Genomic DNA, 26,491 nt, shown 5'->3' on the forward strand with positions numbered 1-26,491 from the left:
CTAGCCAAATGGCAGGGTCTATATGAAGTGTTGAAAAAAATGAGAGTGGTGAATTATAAAATTAGCCAACCGGGAAGAAGAAAACCTGAGCAGCTCTATCACGTGAACTTGCTGAAACCATGGAAGGATAAAGAGTGCTTGGTCGCTAAGACTACCCGATTTTCTGCTCCATTTAACCTGACTGTCCCTGAAGTTGGGATAGCGGAGACTCTATCCAAAACTCAGAAACAGGAGGTTAAAGAATTTGTGCTCCGTAATAAGGAGAAGTTTTCAGACCTGCCAGGTTGGGTCTCCGGAGTTGAACATGACATTATCACCACACCAGGGGATAAAGTCAAGTTGAAGCCTTATAGAATTCCAGAAGCCCGGCGAGAGGCAATTTGCCAGGAAGTAAAACAAATGCTTGAGCTGGGAGTGATAGAAGAGTCAAATAGTGATTGGTCAAGTCCCATTGTCTTAGTTCCCAAACCAGATGGAAGTTGGCGGTTTTGTAATGACTTTCGCCGCCTGAATCAAATCACTAAGTTTGACACCTATCCTATGCCCTGCATAGATGAACTGATTGATCGCCTAGGCACTGCCCGGTATATGACAACGTTAGACCTGACCAAGAGTTATTGGCAAATTCCTCTCTCGGAGTCAACCAGCGAAAAAACAGCATTTGTAACTCCAGACGGATCTTTCCAATATCGGAGGATGCCTTTCGGGTTACAGAATGCTCCCGCCACATTTCAACGCACCATGGATAAGACCCTTTGGCCTCATCGAGCCTATGCTGCTGCATACCTCGATGACGTTGTCATCCACAGTGAGGATTGGGAATCACACTTGCCAAAAGTTCAGGCTGTGTTGGATTCCATCTGGAAAGCCGGGTTTACAGCCAATCCAAAAAATTTTACCCTTGGGCTAGAAGAGGCGAAGTATCTGGGGTATACCAATGGAAGAGGTCTAATCAAGCCCCAAATAAATAAAGTTGAGGCTATTCAGGATTGGCCATGTCCCACCAACAAGAAACAGGTTCATGCATTTTTGGGGATCGCGGGCTACTATCGCCGCTTTATCCCCCATTTTGCCTCACAGGCTGTTCCCCTGACCAATTTGACCAAAGGAAAGGAGTCTGTAATGACCAAATGGACTCCCGAAGCAGAAACAGCTTTTCAGGCTTTAAAACAGGTCTTATGTAGTCAGCCAGTTTTAAATTCGCCTGATTTTTCACAGGACTTCGTGGTTCAGACAGATGCGTCAAATGTGGGCTTAGGAGCTATGCTGTCTCAGATTATCAAGGGGTAGGAACACCCTGTTATGTACCTCAGCCGAAAGTTGAAGGCCCATGAAGAGAATTATGCCACCATTGAGAAAGAATGTTTGGCGGTGAAATGGGCTTTGGATTCTCTCTGGTACTACCTCGTGGGTAGACAGTTTGAACTGGTGATGGATCATGCCCCATTGAAGTGGATGGCACAGAACAAAGAGACCAATAGGAGAATAAATAGGTGGTTCCTGGCCCTCCAGGAATTTAGTTTTGTGGTAACGCATCGCCCGGTGCTAAAATGGGGAATGCAGATGGGTTGTCCCGAGTGCATGCCTGCCTGGCAACCTGTGTCCCAACCCTAGGGTTGAAACAAGAGGGGGGGGTATGTGACAGGAAGTCAGGTAAATCTGTGGGTGTTGTCACAGACGGGACATACATTTCTGCCTTGTTTAGACAATACACCAATTGTTATTAGGCGTCGGCTGCAAATGTAGCCAGAAAAGGCTAAAGGCTGTTGGAAGACTCCAGCTGTTCAGAATGAGGCAATTAAGGCCTCTATAAGTAGTCCAGAGGATTACCACTGAATTTCTGCATACTGAGGCTTTATGAGTAAGGAGAAGCAGTGTACTGAAAGTCTTCTGAGAAGGTGAGGAGAGGATTGATTTTTCTGTGTGATAAAAATCAAAAGACTATTGTTTTTCTGCTGTATGATCAGCAGTGTCTACCCAGCAGTAGGCTGTGCTAGGCTCCTAGATAGGTTCCTGTGTGGTGAAGGTAGACGCCCCAAGTGGCCAGAGTTTTTTTTATGTTTGATTTTGTTTATGCTGTTTGGATGCTTGCACTCGTTTCCAGCAAGATGGAAGAATAAACCAAAATCTTTGTTTTCAACCGTCTTCGACTGCCTGTCTGTATAAATTCAGTGTGTAGTGAACCCATCCAGGGGGTCACACCACACACCCCACTACCGAGCTAACCCCTTACAATACACATATATATATATATATATATATATATATATATATATATATATATATATATATATATATTGTGAGGATGGGACCCTGTGCTGTGGGAGAAATGGCTGCTTTACGCCAAAATCTGAAGAGAAACACACGTTAATGGGTCAGCTGTGTTTTGGGCTTTTTAAGGCTGACCTGAACAGCATTCAGGGCCCCCACCCCACAGACAGGAGGTCTGTGCTAAGGAGTCAGGTGACTCCCAAATCTCTGTGAGAGAAGTCACAGAGTGGATGCATCTCTGCAGGAGGCAGAGGTCATTACTGTTGAAGCAGCAAGAGATAAGCTAGGTGTGTGCTTAGCTGCAGCAGGACGTAAGCTAGACACGTGCTTATGTCTAAGAAGCTGGTAGTTCTAAGGAGCAGAACTTGGGCCCAGATTCACATAGAATCGCGGCGGCGTAGCGTATCGTAGATACGTTACACCGCCGCAAGTTTTCATCGCAAGTGCCTGATTCACAAAGCACTTGCGAGAAAACTTCCGCCGGTGGCCTCCGGTGTAAGCCCGCGTAATTCAAAGGGGCGTGTGCCATTTAAATTGGGCGCGCTCCCGCGCCGGACCTACTGCGCATGCTCCCTTTTGAATTTCCCGCCGTGCTTTGCGCGAAGTGACGTAATTTTTTTCGAACGGCGACGTGCGTAACGTACTTCCATATTCCCGGACGTCTTACGCAAGAAGCAAAAATTTTCTAATTTCGACGCGGGAACGACGGCCATACTTTATACAGCACATACGTGTGCTGTGTAAAGTTAGGGCACCAAAAACGACGACTAACTTTGCGACGGGAAACTAGACTAGCAGCGACGTAGCGAACGTGAAAAACCATTGTGGATCGCCGTAACTACTAATTTGCATACCCGACGCTGGTTTACGACGCAAACTCCCCCCAGCGGCGGCCGTGGTATTGCATCCTAAGATCCGACAGTGTAAAACAATTACACCTGTCAGATCTAGGGGCTATCTATGCGTAACTGATTCTATGAATCAGTCGCATAGATACTCTGAGAGATACTACGGAGTATCTGAGATACTCCGTCGTATCTCTTTTGTGAATCTGGGCCTTGGGGCCTAAGCTAAAGGCCTGAACAGCCGGATGGCAAATGTGAAAGCCAGGAGGCTGAGTTGTTGATGTTTTTCCAAGATACAGGAATGGTGGAACCCTCCTGCGTGGGCTGCTATTTGTATTTATGAACTTTTAAATAAAAGTGGGCTACCAGGCCCTTAAAAAAGCTCATGTGATGGTTATAAATACTGGAGATCTTCTTGGTACATTGATGTGACTCAGCCATCCCTGGCCAACATCTCAAAGCCTGAACAACCCCCAGACTGAAAAGATAGGGGTCCATTCCACCCGGTGAGTGAGGACACTGGGGGGGGGGGGGGGGGCGTACCTTGAGACTTGAAGCACGACTGCACTTTAAAGCGGAGTTCCGCTTAAACCACTCCTCGCCCCCTTACATGCTGCATTTGGCATGTCATTTTTTGGGGGGGGAGTGGAGTGGGGGCTTCGTTAGGAGTGGGACTTCCTGTCCCACTTCCTCCTTCCGCCCAGGGACTGCTTAGGAGATTGGGATTGGCCAAAGCATGCATGCTTTAGCCAATCATCATACAGCAATGCTCTGTGATCTCATGCGCAGTCCAGCGAACATTTGCCGTGGCAGTCCAGCAATCCGTGCCGTGGCAACGTGACTCCCGTGCACATGTGTGAGAGTAGCGTCTTTGCAGCCTGGCCTATCAAATGGCTGAAGGCACGGGATTCGGAAGGAAGACCGGGCGAAGATGGAAGTGCCGGGGGCTCGCCGCATCGGTCCCAGCACTGCGTTGGAGGACACCATATGACAGGTAAGTCTGCCATAATGTACTAATATGCTGTGCATACTAGCACATTTTAGCAAAACCCACCTGGGGGGGCCTCAATTTTTTTTATTGCAGACATTACTTCTGCTTTAACATGCTTGGTGGGTACCATAAAGATGTACGTGATGTTATAGAGTGGTACCATTTTCATCAACAGTCTCAGAGACAGAGTATACTGGCAGCAACTATTTGGCTGTAGAATTATTTTTTTATTTTATAATTAGCTTAGCTATCTTACCACAGCAGCACCCCAACTTTATTCATATCAGTTGAAAACTAATTCCTTATTTAGATAGCTTCAAGAATAAAATATAAATATATTTTTTTAACAAACAGAAACAAACCCACTTTGACTGTCAGACAGAAGTTGGACAGTAGTTTGCTGCGCCCATCCCTGTTCTCTCTGATGCCAAACTGTTGGCCACATTCTACTGTTTTTAAGGAGGGGCAGCAAAGTGAGACAAATATTCAATTAAAGGTTGGCAACATTGCAATTACAGATATCAAAATGACAACTTTACACACCTTGATAAATTGTATGAAGCACTAAAGCTTGAACTACAATGTCAATTGTTCAATGCCATCTTTTGGCAAATAGGCCACAGTGTATGACTGTTGGGCAGCCAATTACATAAAAGGGGCCTTGTGCAATAGTTCCCACATACTGTATTTATATTTTATTGGTGCTCCTGGCAAATCAACATTGCTAGCTATTGGTATGGATGGATTTTTAGCCTGATATTCTAATTACCTCTATTGATAGGGCATAGAGTAGAGACAACCTATTACTGCATTGTAGGGAAGATGCCTAGACATACAAAAAAATAATAGATGCTAATGACAAGCACATAGACAGCTTGTTATTCCCATACACACGTTCAGGATTTCCAACGGGAAAAGTTCCTGTCGGAAATCCTGTGGGGAAAGCCGAGAACCTGTTCGTCAGTCTTTCCCCCTACACACAGGAAAACTGCGATGGAGCTTTGGTCGGGAATCCCGGCCGTGTGTATGCTCCATTGTAGTTTTTCCCATAGGAAAACTGCCAAAAAACGCCGGGCAAAAGTCTGCCGGTATTCCCGGTGGGAAAAAAGAGAGCTGGTTCTCTTTTTTTGTCTGGCGGTTTTTGGGCACAGTCTACTGTTTTTAAGGAGGGGCAGCAAAGTGAGACAAATATTCAATTAAAGGTTGGCAACATTGCAATTACAGATATCAAAATGACAACTTTACACACCTTGATAAATTGTATGAAGCACTGAAGCTTGAACTACAATGTCAATTGTTCAATGTCATCTTTTGGCAAATAAGCCACAGTGTATGACTGTTGGGCAGCCAATTACATAAAAGTCTGCCGGTATTCCTGGTGGGAAAAAAAGAGAGCTGGTTCTCTTTTTTTGTCTGGCGGTTTTTGGCCACAGTCTACTGTCGGAAAAACAGTAGACTGTCGGAAAAACTGCGAGGAGCATACACACGGCCGGGATTCCCAGCCAAAAGCTCTCCTCACAGTTTTCCCGTCTGGAAAACCGGCCATGTGTACAAGGTGTTCTTTTATGTAGGTAGATGTATATTGACAACAAATAAATTATTTTTAAAATATTATTTCCTATAGACATCAGGCTTGCCAAAGTGATGGCGGAGGACCATGTGTAGCCATGTGGCTTCCAGCTGAACACCAGTCAACCCAAATTGCTGGTTTTTGAAAGCAGCTATACATGCAAAGAACATTTGTACAAATGTCATAGCTCTGCAACCATACAAATTAATCAATCGGTACTCTTACAAAACAGCCAAATGGTATTGTAGTTTTTGTGAACCTGAAATTGCATATACATGTTAAGCTTCAATCATCACGTATAATAACTGCCAAAATACACAGATATGGCTCATGCAGTTCTTACCCGGCAAGATAGCAAACTGCCGATGAAGCTGTTCCATAAGGTCCACGGCAAGCAGGGGTCTGATCTCTTGCTGCATGATTTCGTCTGTAGGGTCAAAGAAAGACTCTAGGTTACTATCATTTCGCACCCATAGAAAATAATAAAAATGGAAAGGGAACAGAAACAAACTGCTGAGAGATTAGCACGTGCTCTCTATTCATTTTATCAGTAAACAAGTTTCTTCCTGAAATACCCATTTACTCAGTACTTTTAAAGAACTATTTCCCTTTTCTAATAATGTACATATTCTACTCACAGCTATGCAGCGCTGAAAATAATGGACCCCAGTTGTGGCTGCAACATTCTATTTAACATTAGTTGGCTGTTAGATCTTTTCTTTGTTCTGCCTTGGGTCTGGCTAGCCATACATAACAGCACTTTGACCAGCCTTTGCCCCTGAGCACTCTGTGGAAGCCAGGCTTGGCTCAGCCCTGAATGGCTTAGCTGTGTAGCATACAGTCGGCAGACCTCGCTTCTGCATGAGACATCGATAGTTACACTGGGGCCTCTTTGTTACATGCTGTGCTTACTGAACTCTACTCCCTTTTTTTTGGGTTCGGTATTTTATTCTGTCCTGATTATGTTTTGTGAATAGTTGTGCAAAAGCCGGAGCTGAAGAGAGAAAAGGAAAATAAGTAGAAAACGAATGCCTGTCACATCTTGGGATACACAATGCTGGAAAAATCAGATTCTGCTGGTAAAGGAATGTCTCCTAAGTGGATGTTTCAGACCATAATTGCATTACTGTGGAAAAAACGTAGAGCTGCACGACCAGCTGAATGACACACAAAATGACGTGATTTTTCCCTTACTCAAATGACCACTTCCACTAGCAGCTCTGCAAAACTGCCTACAGAGGAAACCTGGGCTGAGTTATGCTTAAACATAGCGTTTATAAAAAATACTGGATACTGGCATTGTAGCCCCAGAGCTGCTAACCTTCACAAGATGAGCACCTTATATTTACAGTCACTCAACCCAATATTGATACTAAAGTTTGAATATACATGGTCAGCTTAAAGCGGACCTCCCATGCAAAATCTTTTTTTTTTTAATGGTCTTTTTAAATGTGTAATAGCACTGCTGTGCTAAACTCATGTTTCCGGTGTCCCCCCGCGGCTCCGCTGTAATGTTGTCCCCAATAAATAGTTATATTCTGTCTTTTCCTTTTTCGTTGCCATCTTAGCTATGGGCGTTCGATTCCCATAGGCAGGCACTTCCTAGTTGCGGTGGATGCTGTCCCAGCATCCACCGCTCGAACCTCGCTCATGCACACTGGCTATCTTGACTGGCGGTGTGAGCGTCTGTTGTCATCGCAACGGCTGGCGTATGAATCAAAAGTTCCCGCCCCGTTGTAAGTCGCGCGATGTGAGCTGAATATTTGAACACAGACAGGCTCCCAGCAGACACAGCGCGGCACAGGAAACAGGAGAAAACCCGTCGAAAACCCGAGGGGGGGCAGACCGGAAGCCTGCCTGATTAATAAGGTAGACGAATACCAAATTTAATTACAATAGCCGATTCATCATTGTTTAGGAGCAGGATGAATATGGAGCTGCAGTGGAATTGAGGGTGGAGATCCACTTTAAATTGAGTACCCAGCAAAAGTTCAGCTCTGCCCTTCCATCGTATGCTTCAGTCTCCTGTTGCACCAAGAGGAATACCTTGCTGCCTGTTTCACTCTCCACATTATAAAATAAATGAAACATTTAGAGCAAGGCTGAGCTGAAACATCCTCAGAATGGCATGACAGGTAAGTAGTTTTGTGGGGCGAACAAAAGGTAGGCCTGAACTTCGCTCATTCGGGTGTTCTCCAACACAGTCAATATGTTTTTAAGGAGCAGGGCCGGGAAGCCGGCCATTGTGTCCTTAGCAACTGATGAGTATCAGCTGTCAGGGGGCTTCCCTGCTGACAACTGAAAGAGAAAGAAAAATGCTGGTTAAAAAAAAAAGACGCCAAAATTTAAAAATTTAAAACGCATGGGGTCGCCCCAAAACCCATACCAGACCCTTACCCGAGGATGCAGCCTGGCAGGCCAGGAGAAGAGGGGTGAGCAAGCGCGCCCCCCCTCCTGAACCATACCAAACCACATGCCCTCATCATGGGGGTGTGGGCGTTTGGGGTGGGGGGTCTCGACCCCCCCTCACCCCAAAGCACCTTGTCCTTGATGGGGACAAGGGTCTCTTGGTCTGTGGGCAGAGGGCTTATTGGAATCTGGAAGCCCCCTTCAACAAGTGGTCCCCCAGATCCCGGTCCCCAGGTATGTGAATAAGTATAGGGTACTCATTGTACCTCTACCCATTCACCAACAAAAAGTGTAAAAAATCTATAAAAACAGTAGACAATGTCCCCCAATGTAGATCCGCCGCCCGCCACCACCACCGGACCAGAAAAAAAATGCTCTGCTGTCAATGAAAGGCTGACGCCTACTGCAATCTCTGCCATTCAACAGTTCTTATATAGGTAATTAGTGGAGCAACCAGGGCAGAGACAGCAGAAGACCCAAAGCTCCCACCCCCCCATGCTGAGGGCATGTGGCCTGGTATGGTTCAGGAGGGGGCACTCGCTCTCCCCCTCTTTCCTGGCCTGCCAGGCTGCATGCTTGGATAAAGGCCTGGTATGGACTCTTTTTTTTTTTTCTTCAGATTTTTTTTTTTGCTGCAGCAGGTTCTATACATGCTACAGATGTGCCACTTTACAGACAGACTAATGCCCCATACACACGATCGGAAATTTCCTGCCAATTACAATTACTTGTATATAAGCCTTCAAAGAAAGGGTTAATAGTGCCCTGTTTTTGGCTTCAAGCATGTCACACAGCTCATAGAGGAGAGCCGAATGTAATCTGAGAGCTGAGTGGAGGGAAGGGACAAAGCTCTTCTACACAATCTCATAAGGAAACATGCACAGTTGAGGCTGTCAATCACAGGCTGTATGCTAATAGCTCCTGCTGCTGTCTCTCTATGCAATGAGAAGAGAGAGAGATGCTGCTCTTGGGCGCAGTGCCGGATCAAGATCGGGCTCAGGAAGGTATAAAGAGGGACTGGGGGAGGGGGGGCTGCATACAAAAGGTTGTTTACCTTAATGCAGAGAATGCATTAAAGTAAAAAACCTTCTGCTTTTAGAACCACTTTAAGTATTGCATTTAATAATTTATTATAGAGATCTACACATTTGTCCAAAAAGAGGGACAACTGAGGGGGGGAGGGACAGAGGGATTTGGTTTCAAATGAGGGACAGTTGGGAAGCATGACAAGGCTCTATAACAGGACCCAGACACAATTTAAGCCTGCTTATTGGACACCAAAGGAGATGCAGCACACTGATGAGGTCACCTCTCTGCTCACTCGTTTCTATCCTTTGCGAGTCACTTCCAACACAGCACTGCCATAGAGAAGATTACAGTCAAAAAATAAAGACATGGGGCCAGATTCACAAAAGGGATACGACGGCGTTTCTCCTGATACGCCGTCGTATCCCTGTTTCTATCTATGCGACTGATTCATAGAATCAGTTACGCATAGATAGCCCTAAGATCCGACAGGTGTAATAGTTTTACACTGTCGGATCTTAAGATGCAATACCGCGGCCGCTGCTGGGGGGAGTTTGCGTCGTAAACCAGCGTCGGGTATGCAAATTAGGAGTTACGGCGATTCCCGACGGTTTTTCGCGTTTGCTACGTCGCCGCTAGTCTAGTTTCCTGTCGCAAAGTTAGTCGTTTTTTTTTGGTGCCTTAACTTTACACAGCAATCGTATTGCTGTATAAAGTATGGCCGTCGTTCCCGCGTCAAAATTTTAAAAATAACGTCGTTTGCGTAAGCCGTCCGGGAATACGGATTTACGCTACGTGCGTCGCCGTTTGAAAAAATGACGTCACTTCGCGCAAAGCACGGCGGGAGTTCGGAAACGGAGCATGCGCGGTAGGTCCGGCGCGGGAGCGCGCCTAATTTAAATGGCACACGCCCATTTGAATTGGCCCGCCTTGCGCCGGAGGCCGCCGCTGTAGGTTTTCATCGCAAGTGCTTGGTGAATCAGGCACTTGCGATGAAAAATTGTTTTTATTACTGTCTGTGCCCCCGTTAAGGAGATTCACCCTCTCTATCTGTCTTGTTTACCATTATCATTGAAAGTGAAAGAAAATCCCAAATTTTGCACTGTCCCCAGAAAAGTAATAGAGGGAAAATCTACCAATGAGGACACTAGTTCTGGTGACCTGGGGGTCCCCAAGGAATTCCCTTAACCCATGCCTCCCAACTTTTTGAGATGGGAATGAGAGACACCTATCAGCAAAAGTATGCAGGCATAGGACACACCCCTTACCACGCCCCCTTAACCAGTAGAGTACCGGGCCATCGTCAAATGACGGCTCCACGGTGACTCTGAATATTCAACAGGACGTCATATGACGTCCTGTATTCCTGTGGCCACTGGGGGGCGGGCGCGCCCCGGCGGCGGCGCGTGCGCGCCCGGCGCGTCCCCGAGATGCCGATGCGCGTGCCTGGCGGTCGCGATGTCCGCCAGGTACCCGCGATCGGTAACGACAGAGCAGGGACGTGGAGCTCTGTGTGTAAACACAGAGCTCCACGTCCTGTCAGGGGAGAGAGGAGACCGATCTGTGTCCCTTGTACATAGGGACACAGATCGGTCACCTCCCCCAGTCACCCCCCTTCCCCCACAGTTAGAACACAATACAGGTATACATATTAACCCCTCCCTCACCCCCTAGTGTTAACCCCTTGAATGCCAGTCACATTTATACAGTAATTAGTGCATTTTTATCGCATTAATCGCTGTATAAATGTGAATGGCGCCAAAAACGTGTCAAAAGTGTCCGATGTGTTCACCGCAATGTCACGGTGACAGTAAAAAAATCGCAAATCGATTAAATAAAAATGCCATAAATCTATCAGCTATTTTGTAAACGCTATAACTTTTGCGCAAACCAATCAATATATGATCATTGCGATTTTTTTTACCAAAAATATGTAGAAGAATACGTATCGGCCTAAACTGAGGGAAAAAAAAGTTTTTTTTAAAAAAAATTGTGATATTTATTAAATAAAAAAGTAAAAAATAGTGTTTTTTTTTTAAAATTGTCACTCTTCTATTGTTTATAGCGCAAAAAATAAAAACCGCAGAGGTGATCAAATACCACCAAAAGAAAGCTCTATTTGTGGGAACAAAATGATAAAAAAAATTGTTTGGGTACAGTGTAGCACGACCGCGCAATTGTCATTCAAAGTGCGACAGTGCTGAAAGCTGAAAATTGGCTTGGGCAGGAAGGGGCATAAGTGCCCGGTATGGAAGTGGTTAAAGGAGAATTATACAAAAAAACAAGATTAGTTAAACCCACAAGTGCTTTTTTTTACCACTACTATTCCTTTATATTGGTTTTTAGAATTTACAAATGCAGCAATATACAAATCAGATGGAAGGTTTAGCACTGGGAAACACTTTTTGATAGATAAAAGCAGTTTGCCAAGGTAAAACAAGGTATGCTAAAGCTGGCAGCACAATAAAATGGCATGATGTGACACGTAACTGACATGCAGTTTCTATTTCTTACTTTCCCTAACACTTACTGCACAAAGAACCTCTGGGATTTAATACCCAGACATCTACTACAGACAGTACTTCAGCTCCGGAAGGTTTTACCCCCTTCCTGACCAGGTAATTTGTTTGCAATATGGCACTGCGTTGCTTTAACTGACAATTGCGCGGTCATGCAAAGCTGTACCCAAATAAAATTGATGTCCTTTTTTCCCCACAAATAGAGCTTTCTTTTTGGTGGTATTTGATAACCTCTGCAGGTTTTTATTTTTTGCCCTATAAGCAAAAATAACTGACAATTTTGAAAAAAATAAAACAATATTTGTTACCTTTCGCTATAAAACATACCCAATATATTTTTTTTAATTCGTCAATTTTTTTTTTTTCACAAGAAAAATGTTTATTCAAATTTTTACAACACAAGCGATGCATAAGCACAGTTAGTCACAGAGAAAGCATTACTCAGAATTTCACCAGTTTAATTCATCAATTTAGGCCTTTATGTATTCTGCTACATGTTTTTGGTTATCAAAAATTGTAGCGTCTACAAACTATGGGATAGATTTATGGACTTTTTTTTCTATTGGTTTTTACTATTAATGGTGGCAATCTGCGACTTTTAGCTGGACTGTGACATTGTGACAGACAAATCTGACATTAAGTGGGGACCAGTGACACCAATACAGTGACCAGTGATAAAAGAAATGCATTGTCACTGTATAAATGACACTGACAGGGAAGGGGTTAACATCATGGGGCACTCAAAGGGTAATGCCGCGTACACACGATCGGTCAAACCGATGAGAATGGTCTGATGGACCGTCTTCATCGGACCAAACCGATCGTGTGTGGGCCCCATTGGTTATTTATCCATAGGTTAAAAAAAAAGCAATCTTGTTTTAAATTTAACCAATCGTTTGTAGGCACGTCCATCGGTTAAAAATCCACGCATTCTCAGAATCAAGTCGACGCATGCTTGGAAGCATTGAAGTTCGTTTTTTTCAGCACGTTGTTGTGTTTTACGTCACCGCTTCTGACACAATCGTTTTTTTAACCGATGGTGTGTAGGCACGACTGACCATCAGTCAGATTCATTGGTTAACCGATGAAAACGGTCCATCGGACCGTTCTCATCGGTTTGACCGATCGTGTGTACAGGGCATAAGTGTGCTCCTAGGGAGTGCTTTCTAACTCTGGGGGGAGTGGATGCACTGTAGGAAAATAAATATCCGTGTTTCTGCTTAGCAGAAACACAAGATATCCCTTTTCCAACCTCACAGAATGGCGTTCTGCTTTGTTTTCATAGGCAGACCGCCTTTCTGCCTTTGTCCACTCATATTGGGAGCGGGGCTACTTTAGCACATGCATGCACAAAAATCACATACAGGTATGTGATTTTGCGCAGCCGGGCTGCCCTGCCGCAGTATATATACAGTGGGCTGTCCGGAAAAGGTTAATTTACCCTTAAAAAGTACCCTTTTCCTGAACAAATTTACAACTTTCACATGACCCAGCTCTTTCCCAGCCTGTCTGCAGGGAAACATAAGCAGGGGGAGCCTCTAGTCCTCTGCTGCTGGTCACATGTTCAAAAAAAAAAAAAAACAGCCTTTGGAATACACAGTAAAAATAATTAATATCATAAACATTTTTTTTTTTAAATTGACAAAGTTTTTGTGTTAGCTATTTTTTTAAATTATTGTTTAAATTGTGTGCTTGATGTCGTAAAGCTCTTGCAGTCATTTTTCCCTTTAATTATCTGAACATGGTTAGGTACACTGGGCCAGATTCACAGAGGAAATACGCATACGCGTATTTTCAAATTTGCTGCGTCGTATCTTTATTTGTAATTCACAAAAAAGATACGACGGCTTTTGGCTAAGATCCGAAAGGCGTACGGCTTCGTACGCCTTCGGATCCTAGGTGTAATTTTCCGGCGGCTGCTGGGTGGAGTTTGCGTCGTTTTCCAGCGTCGGGTATGCAAATTAGCTGATTACGGCGATCCACAAAGATACGCGCGTTCGTCGCAATCTCTTACGTCGTCGCTAGTCGGTTTTTCCCGTCGCAAACTTAGGCCTGCTTTTTCATGGCTTACGTTTAGAACAGCCATGTTAAAGTATGGCCGTCGTTCCCGCGTCGAATTTAAATGTTTTATTTTTTTTGCGTAAGACGTCCGGGAATACGAAACGACGTAACGCACGTCGCCGTTCAAAAAATACGTTGGGGCGCCGTAATTTCGCGCAAAGCACGTCGGGAAATTTTCACACGGAGCATGCGCAGAATGTTCGGCGCGGGAGCGCGCCTAATTTAAATGGTACACACCCCATTTGAATTAGGCGGGCTTGCGCCGGACGGCTTTACGTTACACCGCCGTAAGTTTACACGCAAGTGCTTGGTGAATCAGGCACTTGCGCTGAAAACTTGCTGCGGTGTAACATAAAGACGATACGTTACGCCGCCGCAGATATATGTGAATCTGGCCCACTGAAATGTTGTTCTTGTCTGTGTTTTGTCTCCACGCCCACTGTATCTTGGTAATGAAGCTAGAATTTTTATTGGCCCATAATGACTGTTGCTGTGAGAACATTGTTGTGCTTACAGGACATTGTCTGGTTATTTTGGACACAGATTTTACTGAAACAATGAGGTTTGCACAGTGTGGATTAAAGTTGGATACAGTACAACAATGGTATACAAAAAAAGACAAGCCCTCAAAGCTTCAGTAGTATTGGCCTCAGTGGCTCACCTATAATCTGTCTCTGACAATATGACAGATATACTGATTTCATAGCCGATTCATGCAGGTAAACAGACTGATGTGGCTAACGTGCTGTTCTTTCCATTAGACCATATTTCAGATGAAATTATGTGCAATATGAGACAACATGGCATTTTAAGCACACAGGACTCCTGCCTGACATAAAGGGTTCTACGATACTTCACACACAGCAACTCCATGGGGGCCACAAGAAGGAAGCTAGTTTCAGAAGAAGAATGTAGTAGTTTTGCATGATACTTCAATCATGTGCTATTGAGAGCTACAATATTCTACTGTATAGTTTACTCCACAGGAAACAAATTGTTCCATCTGTGATGCCTCGTACACACGATCGGGTTTCCCGGCTGACTTTTTACCGCCGGGAAACCAGAGGGGAAAGCCGAGAACCGGCTTGGCAGCTTTTTCCCCAACACGCGGCCGATTTTCCTGGCAGAAAAACTGCCATGTGAGCTTTGGCCAGGAAACCCGGCCGTGTGTATGCTCCCCTGCAGGCTTTCCCCATAGGAAAACTGCTGGGTTAAAAACCGCCAGGAATCCCGGCGGGAAAAACGGATTCTCATTTTCTCACTTTTCCCGCCGCGATTCCTGATGGGAAAACTGCCATGGAGCATACACACGGCCAGTTTTCTCGGACGAAAGCTGTCATTGCAGTTTTCCCAACGGGAAATCTGGTCGTGTGTACGATGCTTAAGGCCTTGACTGAGTGAGAAGATTGGAAGAGCTCAGGGGATCCAGTGACAAGTGGATCAGGAAGTCTAGTGAAAGACTGGGTGCTCAGTTGAGTGAAAGTGGTTGTAAACCCTTAGGCCCCGTACACACGGTCGGACAAAACCGATGAGAATGGTCCGACGGACTGTTTTCATTGGTTCACCTCTGAAGTGGCCGTACGGCCTGATATGTGTACACACCATCAGTCCAAAATCCGATCGGGTCAGAACGCGGTGACGTCAAACACATGACGTGCTGAATAAAACGAAGTTCAATGCTTCCAAGCATGCGTCGACTTGATTCTGAGCATGCGCAGGTTTTGAACCGATGCTTTTCTGTACTAACCATCGGTTTGGTCCGATGGGGCAGTGGTCTATCGGTTCGGTTTTGAAGCATGTTTTAAAATTTTGGACCGAAGGAAAACAGACCGATAGCCTATACACACGGTCGGTTTGGTCCGATGAAAATTAACTTCGGTTCATTCTCATCGGACCAAACCGACCGTGTGTACGGGGCCTTACAGACCACTTATACCTACAGGTAAGCCTAGATTAAAGGGTTTGTAAAAGGAATTTTTTTTTTCCTTAATAGCTTCCTTTACCTTAATGCAGTGCTGTTTTCATGTCCTCATTGTTCGTTTTTGCTCTCAAGTTGCTGTAATTCTTCTCTGATCTCCACACTTCCTGGTTGTCTGTTTCCTGATGACCACAGTACTGGGAGCTTTCTCTCTGTGGTCACTAATCAAGGAGGTGTGATTACTGTGTGTCTAAAACCCCACAGCACCAATCAGTTTCGTTTTCCAAACCATCACTGCCATGTATTGTCTCTGTGGCTCTGTACATCACAGAAGCAGGAAACAACATGCAAAAACGAAACTAGAAACTGCAGGTACATTATATGATTAATTTTTATCAATTTTTAATAATTTTTAAAAGGAATTAGTTAACTATAGTGGGGTAGATTCACGTAGAATGGCGTATGTTTGTGCAGGCGTAACGTATCCTATTTACGTTACGCCTCCGCAACTTTTACAGGCAAGTGCCGCATTCTCAAAAGAAAGTTGCGGCGGCGTATCGTAAATAGGCCGGCGTAAGCCCGCCTAATTCAAATTGTGAAGAGGTGGGCGTGTGTTATGTAAATTAACCCTGACCCGACGTGATTGACGTTTTTCACGAACGACGCGTGCGCCGTCCGTGGAATTTCCCAGTGTGCATTGCTCCAAAGTACGCCGCAAGGACGTCATTGGTTTCGACGTGAACGTAAATGACGTCCAGCCCCATTCACGGACGACTTACGCAAACAACGTAAATTTTTCACATTTCGTCGCGGGAACGACGGCCATACTTAACATTGGTATGCCGCATATACGCCTCATATAGCAGGGGTAACTTTACGCCGGGAAAAGCCTAACGTAAACGGCGTACCTGTACTACGTTGGCCGGGCGTACGTTCGTGAATTTGCGTATCTAGCTGATTTATATTTTCTAGGCGTAAATCAGTGTACACGCCCCTAGCGGCCAGCGTAAATATGCAGTTAAGATCCGACGGCGTAAGAGACTTACGCCGGTCGGATCTAATAGAAATCTATGCGTAACTGATTCTATGAATCAGGCGCATAGATACGACCGGCCAGACTTAGAGATACGACGGCGTAGCTGAAGATACGCCGACGTATCTCTTTTGAGAATCTGGCCCTATGTCTCTATACCCTGTAAACAGTCATTTTAGCAAAAAACGATTTTTCCTTTACAACTCCTTTAAGGCTTACCTGTAGGTGCAACAAATATCTCCTAAACCTACACGGCTTAGGAGATATTTGTAGAAAAGACAGCACAGATGTCTACGGCCCATGCGCGCCATAGACAACATCGCAGGCGCACTGAGCGTGCCGTTAATAAATGGAACATGCCGTTAGTGGCCAGCTCCCGCACAGTGATGTCATCGTGGCTCCAGCCAGTCACAGCGCTGGAGCAGCGATACCTACTCCGGGTATCATGGTGGCGACAGAGGAGGTGAACGAAGACGGCTGCGGGGGCTTCGATCTCAGGTAAGTACTTCATAATGAGCTAGTATGCTATCCATGCTAGCTCATTATGTCTTTGTCTTGCATGGTATTTATTTTTTTACTTTTGTTACAGAGGGTTTACTTCCTCTTGAAGTTCTACAATAGGAGATTGCAGAATTAGTGAAGGAGTTCATTGCAACCTTTGTTAGAAACTCTTACAAGATTGTTGCCATATGAGACAGCGGTCCTACTCATGCAGATGTAGTGTCTAGCTGGATGCCTTTCCCTGCATGGCTGTTTGCCTATAGAAGTCTCGGAGTCTGCCTATTAACATTGCATCGACTTAAGGGTGTCCTGGCCTCAACCCTCTCTTTCACAGTTCTGTTTAAGAGACAATAAATCTCTTTGCCTTCAAGAAGTGTCTGGCGCCCATCATTCCACCTTGCATTACACCCACTATGCCATGTAACCCACTCTACACAGAAGGATTTCAGCTGTCCCTAACTCTGGAGGTCACCGTTAGGCCTAAAGAGGTCCGGGACTTGGCTACACTAGTATGTATGGATGTGAGGTAGGAACCTTAGACAATAAACTTCTTGAGACTGATGTGAATGTACAAGATTGAAAGCACTGCATAAACTGTGGGTGCTTTATAATTAACTGTAATAAATCAAATGGTTATATTTCTTATTAGCAAAGGGATTAAAATCACCCATAAAGCTTAGCTTTAACACCAACATAATTTAATCCCTAACAGTATTAACCGTTTCTGCACCAATAGACAATTAGCCAGATTCAGGTACGGCGGCACATCTTTCAGGGGGCGTAGCGTATCGTATTTACGCTATGCCGCCGTAAGTCAGAGAGGCAAGTGCTGTATTCACAAAGCACTTGCCTCCTAAGTTACGGCGGCGTAGCGTAAATGGGGCCGGCGTAAGCGCGCCTAATTCAAATGAGGATGGGGGGGCGTGTTTTATGTAAATCATTGGTGACCCGACGTCATTGACGTTTTTTACGAACGGCGCATGCGCCGTCCATGTACATATCCCAGTGTGCATTGCTCCAAAGTACGCTGCAAGGACATATTGGTTTCGACATGAATGTAAATTACGTCCAGCCCCATTCACGGACGACTTACGCAAACGAAGTAAAATTTTCAAATTTCGCCGCGGGAACGACGGCCATACTTAACATTGACTAGGCCAGCTATTTGTTCGACTAACTTTACGCCGGAAAACGCCTTACGTAAACGGCGTATCTTTACTGCGACGGGCGCACGTACGTTCGTGAATCGGCGTATCTAGTCATTTACATATTCTACGCCAAACTCAACGAAAGCGCCACCTCGCGGCCAGCGGAAAAATTGCACCCTAAGATACGACGGCGCAGGCCGTCGTATCTTAGCTAGGTTTAAGTGTATATCAGTTTGAGCATACACTTAAACTTACGACGGCTTAGATTCTGAGTTACGACGGCGTATCTACTGATACGCCGGCGTAACTCTTTGTGAATCTGGCTAAATGGTACTACTTTGAGCACACCACCTCGATCACAGCACAAGAATTTTTCGGACACTTGGCTATTACAGCAAATGTTCTACTAGAAAGTACTTACCTGTGTAATACATAAATAAATAAACAAACATTCTAAATGCTTCCACATAGTAATGAAAAGCCTCTCTAAAGTTAGATGGACTAATACTGAAGTACTATGGGCCAGATCCACAAAAGGGATATGCAGGCGTATCTGCTGATATGCCGTCGTATCCCTGTTTCTATCTATGCGGCTGATTCATAGAATCAGTTACGCATAGATATCCCTAAGATCCGACATGTGTAATTGTTTTACACTGTCGGATCTTAGGATGCAGTACCGCGGCCGCCGCTGGGGGCATTTCTCGTCGTAAACCAGCGTCGGGTATGCAAATTAGCACTTACGGAGATCCACAAAGGTTTTTCCCTTCGTGAAGTTGCCGTAAGTGTTAGTTTGCCGTCGCAAAGATAGGGCTGCTTTTACAAAGTGTAGAGTTAGTACACCATGTAAAAGTATACCCGTCTTTCCCGCGTCGCTGTCAAATTTTTTTAAAATGTTTTATTTTTCCCGCCGCATCTATTTTTTACCCGTCGCGATTCACAAAACTCGGCGCAACGTAACGTAACGCAAAGCAAGTCGGGAAAAAAGCGTCGGGAGCATGCGCAGTACGTCCGGCACGGGAGCGCGCCTAATTTAAATGGGACTCGCCCCATTTGAATTGGCCCGCCTTGCGCCGGACTGATTTAGGATACACCGCCGCAAATTTCCAGGTAAGTGCTTTGTGGATCGGGCACTAACTTGGACAATTTGCGGCGGTGTAACTTAAATCACAAAAGTTACGTTGCGCCCGCTGGTTGTGGATCTGGCCCTATGAGTGTACAAAAATGGTTCCATTCAAAGACATATAATGGTTCACATTAACCTGCTATGAGCGATGCATCTACAATTCTGTATACAGGCTTTGTGGCCAAGTTACATTTTCTCTGCATGCTAGCCATTAAGCTACTTATTTTGGAATTCTTAGCATGATTATGCCTATCTCAGTGTATTTACTGCACAGCATGTGCCTGTCTTCAAACTGTATTTATAATGTGCAGTGAATAGGAGAGCCATTACTCTCATTGAAGCAGTCTACCTTTTTAAAGTGGAACTCCTTCTAAATCTTTTTCTTGAGATTAGCATAACGTGAAAAAATGATGTAAGATTTTTGTTGCTTTGCCTCAATTAGGGAGATTTCTCCCTACATCCTTCCTCTGTGACAACCAGGTCCTGTTTCCTGTCTCTGGAGTACACTCTTAGCTAGATTCACACACATTGGCCTAAACTTGCGGCGGCGTAGCTTAGCGTGTTTAGGCTACGCCGCCGTAAGTTAGCTAGGCAAGTACATGATTCACAATGTACTTGCCTGCTAAGTTACGGCGGCGTAGCCTAAAGCGGTCGGGCGTAAGGGCGCCTAATTCAAATGTGTGTAAGGGGGCGTGTTTTATGTTAATTGGGCTTGACCTTACGTTTTTGACGTTTTTTTTTAACTGCGCATGCGCCGGGCACCTACATTTCCCAGTGTGCATTGCGGCTAAGTACGCCGCACGGGCCTATTGATTTCGACGTGGACGTAAATGACGTAAATCCCGATTCACGGACGACTTACGCAAACGACGTAAAAAAAACGAATTTCGACATGGGAACGGCGGCCATACTTTACATTACTATTCCAACTAGGGCTAAGCTCTAACTTTAGGCGGCCTATCTCTAACGTAAACGGCGTAAATGTACTGCGGCGGCCGGGCGTACGTTCGTGAATCGGCGTATCTACTGATTTGCAATGGAAGCGCCACCTAGCGGCCATCCGAAATATTGCAACCTAAGATAGGACAGCGCAAGCCGTCGTATCTTAGATATGTTTAAGTGTATCTCTGATTGAGAATACACTTAAACATAAGTCGGCGTAGATTCTGAGTTAGGTCGGCTTATCTACTGATAAGCCGGCCTAACTCTTTGTGAATCTACCTATCTATATATAACTATGAAGGGCCAGATTCACGTAGCGCAGTGGATCTATAGATCCGCTCGTTCTACGTGAATTAAGATCCGCTCCCGCAAGTTTAGGAGGCAAGTGGCTAATTCACAAACCACTTACCTCCAAACTTGCGACGGCGGATCCTAAATCCCCCGGCGGAATTCAAATTCCGCGGCTAGGGGAGTGTACTATTTAAATTAAAATTCCGCGGCTAGGGGAGTGTACTATTTAAATCAGGCGCGTTCCCGCGCCGATTTAAATGCGCATGCGCCGTCTGGGGAATTTCCCGGCGTGCATTGCTCCCACTGACGTCACTAGGACGTCAGTGGTTACGACGTGAGCGGGACTTGCGACGCGCGTGTTTGTGAATCGGCGTACGCAAACGACGTAGGAAAATTCAAATTCGACGCGGGAACGCCGGCTATACTTAACATTGGCTGCGCCTGATAAAAGAAGGGGTAAGTATACGACGGAAAACCGCTACGGAAACGACATAAGAACACTGCGTCGGGTCCGCGTACGTTCGTGAATTTGCGTATCTCGCTGATTTACATATTATTTATCGTAAATCAGCGGGAACGCCCCCGGCGTCATTTTTAAATTGAAAAAAAGATCCGACAGTGTAACACAGTTACACCTGTCAGATCTAAGCCCTATCTATGCGTATCTGATTCTATGAATCAGGCGCATAGATAGGACCAGTTTACGTCAGAGATACGATGGTGTATCTGTAGATACACCGTCGTATCTCTTTGTGAATCTGGCCCGAAGAGTCCACTGGGAACAAGAGATGCCTTGCATATCTGATGGTTCTACCTTCAAAGTAAAAGTTGCCAGCCCTTACTGGACCGGTTTGTAATCAGAGACCAGTAAAGGTAGACTTGCATATGTAATGGCATAGTCCTGAAGAAGGAAAGAATCAAGTCAAAAGCCATTAGGAAAGCATGGATAAACAATTCAAAAATCTAGGAGCTTTCAAATATGTGGCTATGATCTGACATATGCCATTCTCATTCCCCTTGAGGGTCTTATATACATACAGTGCCTTGAAAAAGTATTCATACCCCTTGAAATTTTCCACATTTTGCCATGTTACAACCCAAAATTTTAATGTATTTTATTGGGAAATGTATGTGATAGACCAAAGATAAATGGTTTTAATTTTTTATTACAAATGAATACGGTATGTGAAAAATGTGGCGTACATTTGTATTCACCCCCCTGAGTCAATAATTTGTAGACTTTTGGAATTAGTAAACAATTGGAAATTGAGTCGAAATCGAATCTATTCAAATTCTAATTTCAAAAATTCAAATCGATTAGAATACAAATAAACAAAACAAATTCCGAAAACAAATTAAATGGAATAAACTAATTTACCTAAACTAATTTATGTAAATACTTAATCAAAACTTTTTTTTCTAGTCACCATGGCAACCTGATGAACAGGAAAATGATAGAGAATCGAAAGAATATGCCTTTAAAATCTCCAAAACACATTCGTTTGTAGATATGTTGCATGGACAATAACTTAGGGACCTTGGGCCAGATTCACATATAATTACGTTTCTCCTGGGCAGCGTAACGTATGTGATTTACATTACACCGCCACAGGTTTACAGCGTAAGTGCCTGATTCTCAGAACACTTACCTGTAAACTTGCGGCGGTGTATCGTAAATGCGCTCGGCGCAAGCCCGCCCAATTTAAATGGGGCGGGCACCATTTAAATTAGGCGCGTTCCCGCGCTGAGCGTACTGCGCATGCTCCGTCGGGTAAATTACCCGACGTGCATTGCGCTAAATGACGTCGCACCGACGTCATTTGCTTAGACGTTAACGTAAATGGCGTCCAGCGCCATTCACGGACGTCTTACGCAAACGACGTTGATTTTTAAATTTCGACGCGGGAACGACGGCCATACTTAACATGGCTTAGGACAACTAGGGCTCAGCCCTAATTTTACGCGGCGTAACTCGACGGAAAAGACGTACAGTTAGATCGACGGGCCGTTCGGACGCTCGGGGATCGCCGTAAGTATTCATTTGCATATTCTACGCCGGCCGCAATGGCCTCGCCACCTAGCGGCCGGCCTAGAATTGCATCCTTAAGATCCAAAAGTGTAATTCAATTACACCTGTCGGATCTTAGGGCTAACTATGCGTAACTGATTCTATGAATCAGTCGCATAGTTAGGACAGCCCTAACACAGAGATACGACGGCGTATCAGGAGATACGCTGTCGTATCTCTTTGGTGAATCTGGCCCCATATTCTTATGCCCAGTACACACGATCCGATTATCGGACGAATGATCGTCCGTTTTTTTTTGTATGCTAATCTCACGTCGAATCTGATGAGTTTACTAAAGTCACGAAAATTCTCGTACGGCAGAATAAAAAATCAGAAGTGATGTCATGTGTTGTAATGCATTTGTATTGCATTTTCGAACGACAGCTGTACTGGTTAAATGAAAATCGTACGATCTGGCATCATACGAAAAAAAATTCCGTGCATGTCCGATAGAATAAAATCGAATGAACTGTCCTGATCGGCTCTCGAAAGCTCTGTACTAACGATCCGATTATCGTACGATCGTTTCAAAAGCGGCATTTTTCGTACAATTTTTGGATCGTGTGTACGGGGCTTTAAGGTGGCCATACATTATTACATTTTCAAACGAGCGTTGATATATTCATGTGAAAATTCTCAATACATTTGTTGATTCAATTTAAGTCCCTCAAACTTTCAAATTGTGTTTGCTTCTAACATTTGATATTCCAATGAATGCAATTTCCCGAATGAAAACCACATTCACTGTTTGAAATAAATTACATCCCGCTCTTACAAATGGTCTCATCACTGCACTTAAAAGCAAACCTCAATTTGACTCCAGCAATGATGAAATCAAACAAATGTTCTTAAAATGAAAATTCTACTAATGTATGGCCAGTTTTAGTCTATGCAGCGGTCTTCTATAAAGTAAACATGTAAATAAGTTGCAAAAAAAAATAAAAAATCCATTGCTGGTGACTCCGCAATAGCAGCATGAATTTAAAAAGTAAAATGAATATCTGAAGTAGTCTGCTCCACTCCACAGCACTGCAATTATACTTTATACGAGACAGATTTTCTTTAACAATTAAAGGCCTGTTCACACTTGAGTGTTGCGGTAATAAATGACAAAATGCAGATTGCTACCACCACACAAGGAAACACATGAAGCACAATATGATGCCTTGACGTGCCATTGATTTTTATGATACGATTGTTGTGTGCTGCATTGTACAGCCTTTGCAGCCAATTCAATATGAATGCACTGCTTACCACAATGCACACTAAAGGGTTGATACCATACTTGCAAGAATTACTGTAAAACACTGGTGTGAAAGGGCCCCAAAACAGATTTTCTTGTTTGTAGTAAAGAAAAATAATCTGAACAAAGGTATAGGCTGTAAAGATCACACCTTATACTGAATGGTACTCCCTTTATTTTGTAAAGTGCTGCACAAACTATTCGTGCTAAATAAATTCTGTATAATAATAATAATAATCTGTGGAGTTACAGTAAGGCCCCATACACACGATAGAATCCATCCGCTGAAAAATCCCAGCAAATGGGTTTCAGCGGATAGATCCTATGGTGTGTACACTCCAGCGGATCTGTTTCCGCGGATATTTCTCCCCTGGGATGGATTCCAGCAGATCGAATATTTGCTGACATGCCAAACAAATCTATCTGCTGGAATCCATCCCAACGGATGGATCCGCTGGTCTGTATAGACTCACCGGATCCATCCGTCCGAAGGGATCCCCCGCATGCATCGTAATGATGCGACGCATGCGTGGAATTCCTTATATGACAGCGTCGCGCACGTCGCCGCGTCATAATCGCGGCGACGGCGCGACATGTCATCGCCAGAGGATTTTGGCACGGATTTCAATGCGATGGTGAGTACACTCCATCGCATAGAAATCCGCGGAAATCCTCGAGAGGATTTATCCGTGGAAACGGTCCGCTGGACCGTATCCGCGGATAAATCCTCCCGTGTGTATGGGGCCTTATATTACTCTGGTAGCCACTAAAGCCCCTTGAAATATCCCAGTTTCCCTGGGGGAACATAAAATAGTTGGTAAGGTTGAATAAAGACAACAGTCAATCTAGTTCAACCAGTGAAATCATTTCCCATAACCACATTTTGCTTTCGCCAAGATGCCCATCCAAGAGTCTTTTAAAACTATTCATACTTCCTGCTGACACCACCGATTGTGGAAGAGAATGCCACATCCTTACCGCCCTAGACATGCCTGTTCCTTTAGCCAACATTGCAGCTTACATACATGAATGACTAGACGCTAAGCACCAACAAACTCAACCAGTCCGGTGCTTTGGGGGGTGTGCAGAGAAATACAGTAAAACCTTGGATTCCGAGCATAATTAGTTCCGGAAACATGCTTGAAATCCAAAGCACTCGTATATCAAAGCAAATTTTCCCATAAGAAATAATGGAAACTCAAATGATTCGTTCCACAACCATTTATTCATAAGTCCTTCAGTTTATAGTCCATAAAAAAAAAAAAAAGATTATAGCAATGTGATAGGTTCTGTAACTATAAAATGTCCATCCGCAAATGGAAGCCTCCACAAGGGGATTAGAAGCAAAATCCAGCAGGAGCTACAGAGTATAAAAGAGAAGAGAGGCGCCTGTAAGGCCCCTTTCACATGGGGTGGATCCGCTCAAGGGAGTCCGACAGCTCAGCGGGAGATTGCCCTGTTGATCTCAGCTGAGTTGCAGGTGACAGGTCTGTCTCTGCTTACTGCGAGGAGGGACCTGCCAGAGCCCTGCTGATTTCTATGGGGAGATCGGATGAGATCGGTCCGTTTTCATCAGATCTCATCTGATCAGCCAGACGGGTGGCTGAACGTATCGCCATACGTCTGTTTTTAGCAGATCGGATGGCAGACAGGTGTTAGCGGACACATCTCCGGTGACATCCAACTGCCCATAGGAGTCAATAGGTGGCCCGCTCGGATCTGCCTGAAAAACGGACAGGCCGATCCGAGCGGCTTATCATGTGAACGGAGCAATATGTTTTAAATTTAATGTAAGGTACAACATTTAGCAACTCACATGGTTGACGATTAAACAAGAGACATCTAAGTATGCAGGCATCCGGGGTAAAGCTGTCCACATAGCCATCCTCCTCACCACCGGCTCTCACCGATGTCAGTCTTCAATCATGACCGGGAACACTACCCTGCAGTAGAGCGATCTAAACACGTGGCTTGAACCGCTCGTGGAACACAGCGTGGAAGGGATGACGTTGATGGCGGTGAAGAGGATGGTCTACCGTGTTTCCCCGAAAATAAGACCGGGTCTTATATTAATTCTGGCTACAAAAAACACACTAGGGCTTATTTTCATGGGATGTCTTATTTATTTATGGTATGTACAAAAAAGTTTTTTTCCCCCCCAGTCAGCTCTGGAGTCAGCATTGTGAAATTCTGTAATCCCAAAAATAAACCTTTGTTTAAAGACCTTATAAAATGATGTAATCCGTTCTGTAAAAAGATAATATCATGTGCAGTGTGTCTCCTTGTGTAACATTATTGTGGAAAATACCTTACTTACAGTGCCGCTTGCCGCTCACGTGAGCCGCTGGAGCTCTTCTTCCCTACTCCAAATACTGCAGAGGGAGGGGCCAAGATCCCCAATGACGTCAGCCCCACTCTGAGTACTGCAGTGGGAGGGGCTTGATAAAGTTTTATTGAAAAAAAAAAACAGCTGACATCAGCCGGGAGGAGAGGAGAAGAGCTCCGGCGGGTCATGTGAGCGCCCAGCAG

The 26,491-nt window shown here is 44.7% G+C and overlaps 1 protein-coding gene across 3 annotated transcripts in view; it reads right to left on the reverse strand.

The window, feature by feature from the left end:
• MCF2L2 (MCF.2 cell line derived transforming sequence-like 2) overlaps positions 1-26,491 on the reverse strand; it is a 366,799-nt gene that overhangs the window by 297,556 nt on the left and 42,752 nt on the right. For all 3 annotated transcript variants that reach the window (XM_040349448.1, XM_040349451.1, XM_040349447.1), the window contains exon 2: positions 6,021-6,104. In XM_040349448.1, the coding sequence (XP_040205382.1) occupies positions 6,021-6,104 (84 nt within the window). The remainder of the gene's footprint in view (positions 1-6,020; positions 6,105-26,491) is intronic.

Source organism: Rana temporaria, chromosome 4 (genome assembly GCF_905171775.1).
Source record: "Rana temporaria chromosome 4, aRanTem1.1, whole genome shotgun sequence".
NCBI lineage: Eukaryota > Metazoa > Chordata > Amphibia > Anura > Ranidae > Rana > Rana temporaria.